Source organism: Dendropsophus ebraccatus, chromosome 3 (genome assembly GCF_027789765.1).
Source record: "Dendropsophus ebraccatus isolate aDenEbr1 chromosome 3, aDenEbr1.pat, whole genome shotgun sequence".
NCBI classification, from domain to species: Eukaryota; Metazoa; Chordata; class Amphibia; order Anura; family Hylidae; genus Dendropsophus; species Dendropsophus ebraccatus.
The window spans coordinates 11543598-11558506 of NC_091456.1; the positions used below are offsets into that span (position 1 = coordinate 11543598).

The 14909-nt window shown below is 46.8% G+C and overlaps 1 protein-coding gene across 1 annotated transcript in view; it reads left to right on the plus strand.

Annotated features, from left to right (window-relative positions):
* DDX55 (DEAD-box helicase 55) overlaps positions 1-14909 on the plus strand; it is a 17738-nt gene continuing 2829 nt past the window's right edge. Inside the window, exons 1-13 of the mRNA XM_069960919.1 lie at positions 1-177; positions 4917-4967; positions 5052-5138; positions 6096-6187; positions 7133-7195; positions 7325-7474; positions 9989-10178; positions 10277-10359; positions 10581-10712; positions 10892-10984; positions 12596-12710; positions 13410-13578; positions 14584-14873. Of these exons, the coding sequence (XP_069817020.1) occupies positions 70-177; positions 4917-4967; positions 5052-5138; positions 6096-6187; positions 7133-7195; positions 7325-7474; positions 9989-10178; positions 10277-10359; positions 10581-10712; positions 10892-10984; positions 12596-12710; positions 13410-13578; positions 14584-14873 (1623 nt within the window). The 5' untranslated portion in view covers positions 1-69. The remainder of the gene's footprint in view (positions 178-4916; positions 4968-5051; positions 5139-6095; positions 6188-7132; positions 7196-7324; positions 7475-9988; positions 10179-10276; positions 10360-10580; positions 10713-10891; positions 10985-12595; positions 12711-13409; positions 13579-14583; positions 14874-14909) is intronic.

The window sequence follows — 14909 nt, forward strand, 5'->3', positions numbered from 1 at the left end:
TGCCGGATGCTGTGGGGACCGATTAGCCGGGTGCACTGAACCCACGTGCGAGGCTGTTCCTGCAGGAAGATGGAGAATGTAACAGAAGGTTCCTGGGACTCTTTACCGGAGAAGCTGAATGAGAAGATCCGCGAGACCCTGAGAGACCTGCGCTTCTCCCACATGACTCCGGTGCAGGTACTCGCCGCCATGGTGTCCTGTAACCATGGTGTCCTCCCCCCGGCTGCCCCCCTCTCAGTGACTGTAACCATGGTGTCCTCCCCCCATAGTGACTGTAACCATGGTGTCCTCCCCCCCCCCCCCCCCCGGCTGTCCCCCCTCACAGTGACTGTAACCATGGTGTCCTCCCCCCGGCTGCCCCCTCACAGTGACTGTAACCATGGTGTCCTCCCCCCGGCTGCCCCCCTCACAGTGACTGTAACCATGGTGTCCTCCCCCCGGCTGCCCCCCTCTCAGTGACTGTAACCATGGTGTCCTCCCCCCATAGTGACTGTAACCATGGTGTCCTCCCCCCATAGTGACTGTAACCATGGTGTCCTCCCCCCATAGTGACTGTAACCATGGTGTCCTCCCCCCCATAGTGACTGTAACCATGGTGTCCTCCCCCCATAGTGACTGTAACCATGGTGTCCTCCCCCCCATAGTGACTGTAGCCATGGTGTCCTCCCCCCATAGTGACTGTAGCCATGGTGTCCTCCCCCCCATAGTGACTGTAGCCATGGTGTCCTCCCCCCCATAGTGACTGTAGCCATGGTGTCCTCCCCCCCATAGTGACTGTAGCCATGGTGTCCTCCCCCCATAGTGACTGTAACCATGGTGTCCTCCCCCCATAGTGACTGTAACCATGGTGTCCTCCCCCCATAGTGACTGTAACCATGGTGTCCTCCCCCCCATAGTGACTGTAGCCATGGTGTCCTCCCCCCATAGTGACTGTAACCATGGTGTCCTCCCCCCCTCACAGTGACTGTAACCATGGTGTCCTCCCCCCCCCCCCCCCCCCGGCTGTCCCCCCTCACAGTGACTGTAACCATGGTGTCCTCCCCCCGGCTGCCCCCCTCACAGTGACTGTAACCATGGTGTCCTCCCCCCGGCTGCCCCCCTCTCAGTGACTGTAACCATGGTGTCCTCCCCCCATAGTGACTGTAACCATGGTGTCCTCCCCCCATAGTGACTGTAACCATGGTGTCCTCCCCCCCATAGTGACTGTAACCATGGTGTCCTCCCCCCCATAGTGACTGTAGCCATGGTGTCCTCCCCCCATAGTGACTGTAGCCATGGTGTCCTCCCCCCATAGTGACTGTAACCATGGTGTCCTCCCCCCCTCAGTGACTGTAACCATGCTGTCCTCCCTCACAGTGACTGTAACCATGGTGTCCTCCCCCCAGCTGCTCCCCTCACAGTGACTGTAACCATGGTGTCCTCCCCCCGGCTGCCCCCCTCACAGTGACTGTAACCATGGTGTCCTCCCCCCGGCTGCCCCCTCTCAGTGACTGTAACCATGGTGTCCTCCCCCCATAGTGACTGTAACCATGGTGTCCTCCCCCCATAGTGACTGTAACCATGGTGTCCTCCCCCCATAGTGACTGTAACCATGGTGTCCTCCCCCCATAGTGACTGTAACCATGGTGTCCTCCCCCCATAGTGACTGTAACCATGGTGTCCTCCCCCCATAGTGACTGTAACCATGGTGTCCTTCCCCCCATAGTGACTGTAACCATGGTGTCCTCCCCCCATAGTGACTGTAACCATGGTGTCCTTCCCCCCATAGTGACTGTAACCATGGTGTCCTCCCCCCATAGTGACTGTAACCATGGTGTCCTCCCCCCCATAGTGACTGTAGCCATGGTGTCCTCCCCCCCATAGTGACTGTAGCCATGGTGTCCTCCCCCCCTCAGTGACTGTAACCATGGTGTCCTCCCCCCATAGTGACTGTAACCATGGTGTCCTCCCCCCCTCAGTGACTGTAACCATGGTGTCCTCCCCCCCCCCCCCCCCCCCGGCTGTCCTCCCTCACAGTGACTGTAACCATGGTGTCCTCCCCCCAGCTGCTCCCCTCACAGTGACTGTAACCATGGTGTCTCCATCCCCCCCCGGCTGTCCTCATCACAGTGACTGCAGGTGTTATCATTTGTCCTTACCCCCCGGCTGTCCCCCTCACAGTGACTGTAACCATGGTGTCCTCCCCCCGGCTGCCCCCCTCACAGTGACTGTAACCATGGTGTCCTCCCCCCGGCTGCCCCCTCTCAGTGACTGTAACCATGGTGTCCTCCCCCCATAGTGACTGTAACCATGGTGTCCTCCCCCCATAGTGACTGTAACCATGGTGTCCTCCCCCCATAGTGACTGTAACCATGGTGTCCTCCCCCCATAGTGACTGTAACCATGGTGTCCTCCCCCCATAGTGACTGTAACCATGGTGTCCTCCCCCCATAGTGACTGTAACCATGGTGTCCTTCCCCCCATAGTGACTGTAACCATGGTGTCCTCCCCCCATAGTGACTGTAACCATGGTGTCCTTCCCCCCATAGTGACTGTAACCATGGTGTCCTCCCCCCATAGTGACTGTAACCATGGTGTCCTCCCCCCCATAGTGACTGTAGCCATGGTGTCCTCCCCCCCATAGTGACTGTAGCCATGGTGTCCTCCCCCCCTCAGTGACTGTAACCATGGTGTCCTCCCCCCATAGTGACTGTAACCATGGTGTCCTCCCCCCCTCAGTGACTGTAACCATGGTGTCCTCCCCCCCCCCCCCCCCCCCCGGCTGTCCTCCCTCACAGTGACTGTAACCATGGTGTCCTCCCCCCAGCTGCTCCCCTCACAGTGACTGTAACCATGGTGTCTCCATCCCCCCCCGGCTGTCCTCATCACAGTGACTGCAGGTGTTATCATTTGTCCTTACCCCCCGGCTGTCCCCCTCACAGTGACTGTAACCATTGTGTCCTCCCTCCCTCCCTCCCCCCCCCCCCCCCCCCCCCCCCCCTACCCCCCCCCCCCCCGGCTGTCCCCCTCACAGTGACTGTAACCATGGTGTCCTCCCCCACACAGTGTTATCATGGTGTCCTCTTCTCCTGTGTCCAGCATTGAGTTGTTCTCCCTGCAGCAGCTCCATTCTAGGTGGCTCTGTAATGATCTGGAGTGGCTGATGGACAGTGCAATGTAACTAATAAAAGCAATTCTGTAGTGATAAGAAACAGACATGGCTGCACATCCACAGACCATCACTATATAATACTACCCTCAGGAGTGAGTTATACTGTGATATATTGTATAAGCCCACACACTGCTACAAGACTCCTGCAGGTCCCTAATAGAGATGAGTGAACCGGGTTCGGGTTCGAGTCGATCCGAACCAGAACGTTCGGCATTTGATTAGCTGGGGCTGCTGAACTTGGATAAAGCTCTAAGGTTGTCTGGAAAACATGGATACAGCCAATGACTATACCCATGATTTCCACATAGCCTTAGGGCTTTATCCAACTTCAGCAGCCACCGCTAATCAAATGCCGAAAGTTAGGGTTCGGATCGACTCGAACATGCTCCAGGTTCGCTCATCTCTAGTCCCTAACTTAATGAGGCACCAAAACAGGGCAACAAAGAGTTAATTTACAGCTACATCACCGGGCTATCTCCTCTGAAGTCAGCACTGACCTCTGAAAAGTGGCTTTCACACAGCTCCTACTGTGTAATCAGTTGTTCTCTGCTCTCTGTTGGTGACTAATCTCCTTCCTCCACCCCTCCCCCCTCCATAGGTTACACAGGGCCCGACTGATGTAAAAGAGTTCTGATTTTTTGATAATGAGCAGTGACTGAGATGGGGGGGGGGGGACCTTGGGAAAGGCTTTTTGAATGCAGATAATGGATTATTTGCCTAATAAACCCAATTACAAAGTTTCTTAAAATCACCTACAAAAAAAAAAAAAAAAAAAAAGACATTGACACTTTAAATGGGTTTTCCAGATAAAATACATTGCTGCACTCATCTCTCTCCGGCGCTTCCATAGAGAATGAGTAGAGACACGGGGCACCTGCCGTACTCGCAGCTCTATTCAAAACAAAGGAGGCGGGGCCTGATCACCAGGGGACACGCAGGTCGGACCCACTGCCGCAATCTCATACTTGTCCCATATCCTGTGTATAGTGGACAGGTTATTTTATCTTGGAATACCCCTTTAAAAATGGCGCAGTACCACATGGCAACCACAACAACAGTGCCTGAGGTGGGAAGCGAGTGAGCAAGTTGCCTAGCGACCCCAATGCTGCCAGGAATAGCCCCGCCCTACAGACACTGCGCCGCTACAATAATGGCCGTGGGGCTGCGCCATTTTTTCAGTTAGGGGCCCACACGAATTTGGAACCGTGAAGCAGGGTGTGGCCAAATTGTAACTAACTCCTGATGTTAGTCGTGTATAGTGCTGAGAAGCTGAAGGATCAGGGATATGTTTATCCATGTGCGGCCATGTCTGTTTCTTCTCTCTTTAGAATTAGGCTGGGTTCACACTGCGTTTTTGCAATCCGTTTTTTTTGATCCGTTTTTTGCCAAAAAAAAAACGGATTTAAAAAACAGATGCATTTGTGTGCATCCGTTTTGATCCGTTTTTCTATTGACTTCCATTGTAAAAAAACGGATAAAAACGGATCCGTTTTTTTTTTACAATGGAAGTCAATGGAAAAACGGATCAAAACGGATGCACACAAATGCATCCGTTTTTTTAAATCCGTTTTTTTTTTTTTTAAAAACGGATTGCAAAAACGCAGTGTGAACCCAGCTTTAATTGTTATATTCTGTCCCCTAATGTAAACACAACCAGTGTGCCCCGCCCCCACAATAACCAGAATGTCTGCAAATTGCTGTAGTCAGGAATATAACTGATATAACTTTACTCTGACACAGTTGTGATATTTCCCTTCCGTTTCAGGCTGCGACCATCCCGCTGTTTATGAGCAATAAAGATATCGCTGCAGAAGCTGTAAGTACCGTTATTGCACTTGCGCAGTTCCCGTTTGTGTTTGTTAGATCTTATACTCAGTTTGTTATGTCATTTTGGTCACAGATAACTGGAAGCGGGAAGACGCTGGCCTTTGTGATCCCTCTGCTGGAAATACTACTGAGAAGAGAAGGGAAACTGAAGAAGAATCAGGTAACATCATTTTCCGATTTCTGATTTAGTTTTTAGTCACCATTTTAGTGAGTCCAGTAAATCCCGAAGAGGGAGTGTAATTTCTGAGGCTGTGTTCACACTTGTGTTGTGGTGTCTGTCATGATTGGAACCTACATACATTGGATTACATACCTGGATAGCTACTGTGTTTCCCTCGAAAATAACATAGTCTCATATGAATTTTTGCTCCCAAAGATGCACTAGGTCTTATTTTTCAGGGAATGTCTTATTTTTCCTTGAAGAAGAATTCACATCACATGTGCACCAGGGACAGAGTACGGTATGGCGGCTTCTGGCCACCAGAGGGAGCTGACCATGGCACACTCGTACAGCACAGCAGGGACAGTGTATGGTATGGCGATTTCCGGCCACCAGGGGGAGCTCAGCACAGCAGGGACAGCTTGCAGTATGGCGGCTTTCGGCCACCAGGGGGAGCTGACCGTAGCACACTCGTACAGCACAGCAGGGACAAAGCATGCGATATGGCAGCTTCCAGCCACCAGGGAGAGCTCAGCACGGCAGGGACAGCTTACGGTATGGCGTCAGGTGACAGTGTTAATGTCCTGCATGCCGCTGCTCTGCAACGGTGAGTGAAGGTAGGGGACAACTGCAGCCGGATAAAAAGAATCACAGCTGCATGCCCTGGTGTTCTGCTCGGCGGGTGTGCTTCCAAACAAAAACTTAGCTAGGTCTAACTTTCGGGGGAGGCCTTATATTTAGTAATTCATCAAATCCTCTACTAGGTCTTATTTTCAGGGGTTGTCTTATTTTTAGGGAAACAGGGTTTCCCTATTTATATTTCTGGGAATACTAATATTTTTCTAAAATTCTTTAACGTGAATCATACCAGAAAATCTTATTAGTTGCAGTACATCTTATTAGTTGCAGTACTTTATGTGGATTTACTGTTTTGTCTCCTCTTTCACATTTGTATAGGTTGGTGCAATCATTATAACTCCAACTCGGGAACTTGCAATACAGATTGATGAAGTGCTTTCTTACTTCACCAAGCATTTCCCACAATTCTGGTAAGTCCTAATATCTTGTACTAGTTTTATGATTGTTTATTCTTTTTCTAAGATTAAGAGCCAGGATTGTTGCCAGAATCGCTCTTGCAACCGATAATCGGCCCGTGTAAAAGTGACACAATCAGCCGAGGACGGGAAAACGTCTGATCTTTCAGCGATCGCGTCTTTAGATCATGCTTTAAAGCGACTCTGTACCCTCAATCTGAACCCCCCCAAACCATTTGTACCGTCAGCTGCTTTTAACCCAACATCTTTCCTGGGGTCCGTTCAGCAGGTGATGCAGTTATTGTCCTAAAAAAGAACTTTTAAACTTGCAGCCCTGTGTCCAACAGCCGGGGCTTAGATTGTGTATAAATTAGGCTGGCACACCCTCTCTGTCTCTCTTCCCCGGACTCCTCCTCATTAGGAATGCTTCAGGCAGATTGTCTCCTATTCATAAGCTGTGTGAATACTGAACATGGGCTGGATCGTTAAGGCACCTGTGCAATGTTCAGACTGGAGAAAATGTTCCAGTGGCATTCCTATTGATGAAGAGGGTGGGGAGGAGGGACTGAGGGGTGGTGAAAAGTTAGGGCACAGATACTCTAGGCCACAGCCGTTGGGCACGGGGCTGCAAGTTTAAAAGTTGTTTTTTAGGACAATAACTGCATCACCTGCTGAACGGACCCCAGGACAGATCTTGGATTAAAGCAGCTATCCAAAGGTACAAGTGGTTTGGGGGGGGGGTCAGATTGTGGGTACAGAGTCACTTTAAAATTTATCGTCGTCGGACGAGAACGATAAAAGGAAACTGACAGCACGGATATATATGACGTGTGATAAACTGTAAGGAGTAGCTATTATGATAGGACTATGTAATGCATAAAGAAAACAAAATTGCATCCTACGCCTCATGTTTTGTTGTGCCTTTATAGAGTTTTTATATTTGAGCTTTTACTCTTTCAGTCAGATCCTCCTTATTGGTGGAAGTAATCCTGTTGAAGATGTGAAGAAATTCAAAGAACACGGGTAAGTGTCCGTGCTGCTAAACATTTTGCGCCCAATTTATAACACAGATACATGCTTTTTGATAAATCTGGTGCATTAGTTTAGTTGTACCATAATCCTATGTATTTTAATTGTCCTTGTTCTCAATAGTGGAAACATTATTGTGGCCACCCCAGGGAGGTTGGAAGACATGTTTCGGAGACAGGCAGATGGGCTGGATTTGGTCAGTGCCGTGAAGACCCTGGATGTTCTTATTTTGGATGAAGCAGACAGACTTCTGGATTTGGGGTTTGAAGCAAGGTGCTAGACCTTATATGTATATATTCTGACTTGTTTAATCTAATCTATATAGCTGCACTATACATACACTCAATAATATATCATTTCATGGGTTTTTTGCCAAGATTATCTACAGGATAAGTGTCTGATCAGTGGGAGCCCAGCTGCTATCACCCACGGCAATGATGAGAACCGAGGTCCCTTTTTCATTAAGTAAAAGGAGCGGTGGATGAGTATGTTCACTTGTTATGGGAATGCTGGAGATGGCTGAATACACCCATGAACATTCTCTGTCAGTCTCATAATATGGGAGTAGAACAGCGGTGCACTTAAAGTGGTATTCCAGTAAAGTTATCTTTTTCCCATATCCATGTGCCGTACTCACATCTTTATTCATAACACAGAAGCCAGGGATCCGATACAGAGATCACCGGAGGGTACAGTGGTCGGACCCCCGTGGTCTCCTACTTTCCCCTATCCCGTGGATAGGGGGAAAATACATTTTCCTTGAATACCTCTTTAAGGTCCTTTTACATTAGTCAATTTCTCAGCCACAGGCAACCTCAAACAAGCGCTAATCAGTGAGATTGGCCCTTGTTTGCAGTACCTTTGCGTGGCACGAGAATTCGGGCTGCGCAAACGATCCTTGTTTCGTTCGTGCAGCCATGGAAACTGACAGCACAGATATACATATATCCGTCCTGTTATTTTCCAGATCACTTAACAGTGCATACTTACCCACTGCACTGCTGCTGTGATCCACCATTCTGTTTTCCAGCTCTCCTGTTCAGCTGCTGTGTCTTCAGACGGGAGAGCCGAAGAAAGAGGATGCTGGATCTCGACAGCAGCACACTAGGTAAGTATACACTGCTGTGTGATCTGGAAACAGGCGGCATGGATAGAGGTATACACTCACCGGCCACTTTATTAGGTACACCATGCTAGTAACGGGTTGGACCCCCTTTTGCCTTCAGAACTGCCTCAATTCTTGGTGGCATAGATACAACAAGGTGCTGGAAGCTTCCTCAGAGATTTTGGTCCATATTGACATGATGGCATCACACAGTTGCCGCAGATTTGTCGGCTGCACATCCATGATGCGAATCTCCCGTTCCACCACATCCCAAAGATGCTCTATTGGATTGAGATCTGGTGACTGTGGAGGCCATTTGAGTACAGTGAACTGATTGTCATGTTCAAGAAACCAGTCTGAGATGATTCTAGCTTTATGACATGGCGCATTATCCTGCTGAAAGTAGCCATAAGATGCTGGGTACATTGTGGTCATAAAGGGATGGACATGGTCAGCAACAATACTCAGGTAGGCTGTGGCGTTGCAACGATGCTCAATTGGTACCAAGGGGCCCAAAGAGTGCCAAGAAAATATTCCCCACACCATGACACCACCACCACCAGCCTGAACCGTTGATACAAGGCAGGATGGATCCATGCTTTCATGTTGTTGACGCCAAATTCTGACCCTACCATCCGAATGTCGCAGCAGAAATCGAGACTCATCAGACCAGGCAACGTTTTTCCAATCTTCTACTGTCAAATTACGATGAGCTTGTGCAAATTGTAGCCTCAGTTTCCTGTTCTTAGCTGAGCGGAGTGGCACCCGGTGTGGTCTTCTGCTGCTGTAGCCCATCTGCCTCAAAGTTGGCCGTACTGTGCGTTCAGAGATGCTCTTCTGCCTACCTTGGTTGTAACGGTTGGCTATTTGAGTCACTGTTGCCTTTCTATCAGCTGGAACCAGTCTGCCCATTCTCCTCTGACCTCTGGCATCAACAAGGCATTTCCGCCCAAAGAACTGCCGCTCACTGGATGTTTTTTCTTTTTCGGACCATTCTCTGTAAACCCTAGACATGGTTGTGCGTAAAAATCCCAGTAGATCAGCAGTTTCTGAAATACTCAGACCAGCCCTTCTGGCACCAACAACCATGCCACGTTCAAAAGCACTCAAATCACCTTTCTTCCCCATACTGATGCTCGGTTTGAACTGCAGGAGATTGTCTTGACCATGTCTACATGCCTAAATGCACTGAGATGCCGCCATGTGATTGGCTGATTAGAAATTAAGTGGTAACGTGCAGTTGGACAGGTGTACCTAATAAAGTGGCCGGTGAGTGTATTTATGCATACAGTTTGCCTTTATCGTTATCAGCCTCACATCCCCTGTTTACACAGGAAGATGTGCGGCTGATAATAAATTTTGAAGCCTACTCTAAACAGACGTTCAGCCAAGGACTGGCCGTTTTTCCGGTCCTCCACAGATTGCTGTCACTTTTACACAGGCCAGTGTAAAAGGCCATTTACTTGACTGCCGTTCTATTCCAAATCTTTGGGTAACAAGAATTCCCCGCTTCTCGTGTTCCTTGTTCAGACCCCTGGTGATCAGACACTTATCGCCTATAATCTGGATATATGTGAACATTCTCTCATACGTATAAGGCTACTCAGCTACTGGCTAATGACAAGTGCCGCATTGCCTTTAGATTTTATGCTTATAGAGAGTTTTTACTTTCTCAATTGTAGCATTAACACCATATTGGGTTTTCTGCCCAAGCAACGGAGGACCGGTCTATTTTCTGCCACCCAGACTCAAGAAGTAGAGAATCTGGTGCGAGCCGGGCTCCGGAACCCTGTGCGTATCATGGTGAAGGAAAAAGGAGTGGCAGCCACCAACACCCAAAAAACACCGACAAGACTTCAGAATTATTATATGGTAAGCCCGAACACTTCTCTTCTCTACTAACATGACTGAGCAGGGTACATTAGGGCATGAACGGGGATCGATCTCATATTGATGATTGCTTTAAACAGATTTGCAAAGCAGACGAAAAGTTCAACTACCTCGTGAGTTTCCTGCGGCAACGAAAGCAAGAGAAACATCTTGTGTTCTTCAGGTAATGACTTCTAGTGGATAAAGTTTTGATGGGTATAGATCATGGGTGTCAAACTGCGGCCTTCCAGCTGTTACAAAACTACAACTCCCATCATGCCTGGACAGCTAAAGCTTTGGCTGTCCAGGCATGATGGGAATTGTAGTTTTGCAACAGCTGGGCACCCCTGGTATAGATAGTCTTAAGATTTGTTTTACTATGCTGTTTTCTGCCTGTGTGTGCAGCACCTGCGCCTGTGTGGAGTACTATGGGAAAGCGTTAGAGAGCTTTGTGAAGAATGTCAAAGTAATGAGCATCCATGGGAAAATGAAGCACAAGCGGAACAGGATTTTCACAGAATTTAGAAAGCTTGAAAGGTAAGAACACTTTGTCGGCTACATATATGTAGGAAGTATCTTGTTGGCTGATAGAGTATTCATGAATGGAAGAAGTACTTTCGGTGTTGCCTACTAACATGATACGGCATTGAACATTATTAGTGTTTGGCATTACCTGGGCGTTAAGCATTTGTTGTCTCATTTGTCATTTGGCGCAGTGGTATTTTGGTGTGTACAGATGTTATGGCCAGAGGGATTGACATACCAGAAGTGAACTGGGTTTTGCAGTACGACCCTCCCAGCAGTGCCAGGTAAGCACACTTTCTCAATATGAGCAATTGCTTTTGAACTTTTGAGAAACGTCTCTCATATTTCTACTTTGTTTTTACAGAGGGTTGTATTTGTGGCCCTTACTATTGCTGAATTTGTAAAGGAAAAAAAAAGAGTATTAATTAATTCAGTTGCCACTCATGGACGTACAGTTACATCCTCAGATGAAACCATTCGCGGTGGGGTCCCGGCTGTCATTGATAGCCGGACACCCACCGCAACTGCAGAGACCCGAACCAAGCTCGGATTGCGGCAGTTATCCCTATAGATGCTGCGGTCAGTGCAATGGTAGCATCTATAGGGCAGAACAGAGGGAGAATTCTCCCTCTAATCACCATCGGGGCTGTGCAAAGGGGTCACACAGCTTCAATGGTAGCTATGACACCCTCAGGCCTGCATTGTGACAGCTAGGATTGACTGAGCAGGCAGTCACTTAGTGGGGGACCCGGAGAAGCAAGCAGTAGGGCACTGTGGGAGCATTGAAAGGTCAGCATGGTCTCTTTATTATTTTTTAACATCACATCACATTTCTAAGTTTTTTATAAGACTATGAAACTGTATATTCTTGCAGTGGAATGAAAATCTTCTGTAAGAATGGAGTGCCATAGACTTCAATAGTAATCTGTACTGCAGCAGATTTCACAGCGAAAACCCGCTGCGATACGGTACTTGCGAATGTGCTTTACAGTTTGTTACCCATAGCAACCAATCAGGAATATTTGAACACTAAGCTGTGATTTATTGCTATGGGTAACCGAGAACTTGCTGTAAGACTGGTTAAATCTCCCCCAATATCCTGTAACTGAATATAGCACCTTTAGGGTGCGTTCACACCTGCAGGATCTGCAGCAGATTTGATGCTGTGTTCAGTTATTTAAATGAAATCAGCTGCAGATCCTGTAGGTGTGAACGCACCATTAAGGATTATATATTCCACAGGGTTTTAAACTACTAAACTACCTCAACCTGTTAAGCAGTATGTTGGCAGGGGATTGCTGTATGCTTAGATTTGTTTCACTATCAGGCTTTTAGATACTTCCCCAGTGGAAAGGGTAATGGCGGCTTTATTAGCGGTCACTCCGTTTCCTTACTAACAGTTTATAAACAACAAAAGAATGGCTAATAAAATTAGGGCCCTATTACATAGGACGATTATCGTTCCAAAAATCGTTTTATCGTTCGGATTTAAACTATAAACGTTCTGTGTAATTGCAGGCAACCATCGAAAAATCGTCCGTATGTCGTTGATCGTTGATTTAGATCTCAACCTAAAATTATCGTTAATCTTTCGCTGTAATTCCACATTCGCTCAAGTTCTGCATTTGTTCACTAATAGTTTAGTGTAATTGCACATTGTCCATTGTTTTGCTGGGATCAGAAGGAGTAAACGATCTTGGTAACGATCGTAACTAATGACCATCGTTCTGTGTAATATGGTGAACGATTTCAGGTTAACGATAAAAAAATCTCATTTGCAATTGTTTATTGTTAATTGTTAAAAATCCCTTTGTGTAATAGGACTTTTAGTCTGTGTATTCGGTGCATGTATTCCTCTAGTTGTGAACTATTCTGACTATTTTTCTTTTCTCTAGTGCTTTTGTTCATCGGTGTGGACGTACGGCAAGGATCGGTAATCACGGCAATGCCCTGGTATTTCTGCTTCCTATGGAAGAATCATATGTAAATTTTCTTTCAATAAACCAGAAGGTGAGTGTCTTATCTTGTATATTTTCTCTGTTAGTGCTCTTTTTACTTTACATATCAACAAAGTATATACTCTTCAATGCCAGCTACATCTCTCAGGGCCCTATTATACACAGAGTGACTACCTGCCCAACCAGTCAGATATCGCACTGTGTAATAAAGACAATAATCAGCCGAGGAGCCGATCGTCAGCTGATCGTTGTCTTTCGGCATGTTTAAAAATCATCGTCCTCCGACCACGCATCACTACGTGTAATAAGAGGTGCATGATCGGCGACTGATGAAAGTTTATAGAAAATAATAAAGCTGTATACTTACCTGTCCACATTCCTAAGTGTCCTTGTTATATTATATGATACGCCTCTGTGATATGAGCTTGTATTTATGTATCATGTGACTTTATGCACTTAATATTGATTTGCAGTATTCGCTGTGATTCTCTTCAATGTTATCCAGGGACGGCCCTAAAAACTTACATTATGTGGCCATCCAGGTCACATAGCACAGAGCGGGAAGGGAATGCACAGCATGTGGACTTCTCCTGATCAGTTGCATTCTGAGCACTCAGACACCGAATTATCAAAACTTGATTTGAAAAACTTTTTTTTTTTTTCCTTGAAAAACCTCTTCAAGTAATGCTTTGCTGATGTAGTTTAAAGTTCAACAACAACTAATTTTCCCAATCTCTTGATTATATCATAGTGTCCTTTGCAAGAAATGGCGGACTTCAAATGTACAGTGGATCATCTGCCAAAATTACGATCTATGGCACAAAGTGATCGGGCAATATTTGAGAAAGGCATGAAAGCTTTTGTATCTTGTGTACAGGCTTATGCCAAACATGAATGCAACCTCATTTTCAGAGTAAAAGGTATGTATACTGTGTATTATATATGTGTGATAGGAAGGCGTCAGTGCATGCTGGATCACAGCTTGGTTATGGGGCTGTATAGCCACAGAACACCTCCTGTGGTGGCTCCTCTTTGTTAATCTGTCGCTAGGTTTATGCTGTCTTAAATGAGGGCAAATTCTGAAATTCTGAACAGATCAGTTTATTACTTACAACATTTTGTTTAGCTGTTCTCCTAATATGCAGGAGAATAGGATTCTTGCCACACCCCTTTCCCATCCTCCAGCTGCTGATTAACAATCGACTGCCTATACACAGCATGGATAGATAACTGCCAATCAGCAGCTGGTGGGCGGAGTTTTCTGCTTCTCATGAATATTCAGGACTACTGGGCTCATGCACATAATGCAGAAGACTACTTATTGTCCATGTTATTCAGGAGGAGATCTCTGGATCAGCTGCACAGAGCAATGTAAGTGATCCATCATTCTGTTTAGCTTTTCTGTCACTAGTTTATGCCACCCTGAGATAGGACGCCATAAACCTTCTGACAAAGTCTCTTTGACAACCTCCACTGCACTTGCAAGCACCATGAATTGATAATGGATTATTGGAAGGAGGAGGCCAGGTCTGGTCTGAGTCATGTTGTGTTTTACATCATGTAGATGGCTTATTGTCTACAATGGTACGAACATGCACTATAGAATGAAACAAGCCAGTGGGATGATCTGGACAATGTTCTGCTGTAAAATCTTGTGTCCTGGCATTCATAAGACACATACATACATGATATTCCGTAAGGGCAGTGGCCGCGCCACACTGTAAAATAGACTGTTATGACCTGACTAAAGCGTGTTGCATGCCTAGTAATAGGGTCATCTCATAGTTATTATTTCCTATACTGTAACATACCTATGTGCAATACTGATGGTAGTACACAGTATATTCCCTACACAGCCTGATCTTTTGCGGCCTAGTGTTTGTTTGCCCTTTTATCATTTTTAGCTGTTTCTATCATTTCTATAGATTTGGACTTCTCCGCTCTTGCCCGTGGCTTTGCTTTGCTGAGAATGCCCCGAATGCCGGAACTTAGAGGGAAGGATTTTTCAGACTTTGTTTCCTGTACCGTGGATACAGATACTATTCCTTACAAAGATAAAAACAGGGAAAAGCAAAGACAGAAAATGTTACAGGAGAAAAAACTGAAGCAGGAGGGGGAAAGCAGAAGAAACTTTGTAAAAAATAAGTCCTGGTCGAAGCAAAAGGTCAAGAAGGAAAAGAGGAAAAAGATGGCTCTGAAACGAAAACACGAAGAGGTAAAACTGCACTAACAACATTAGTTGGGGTGAGTT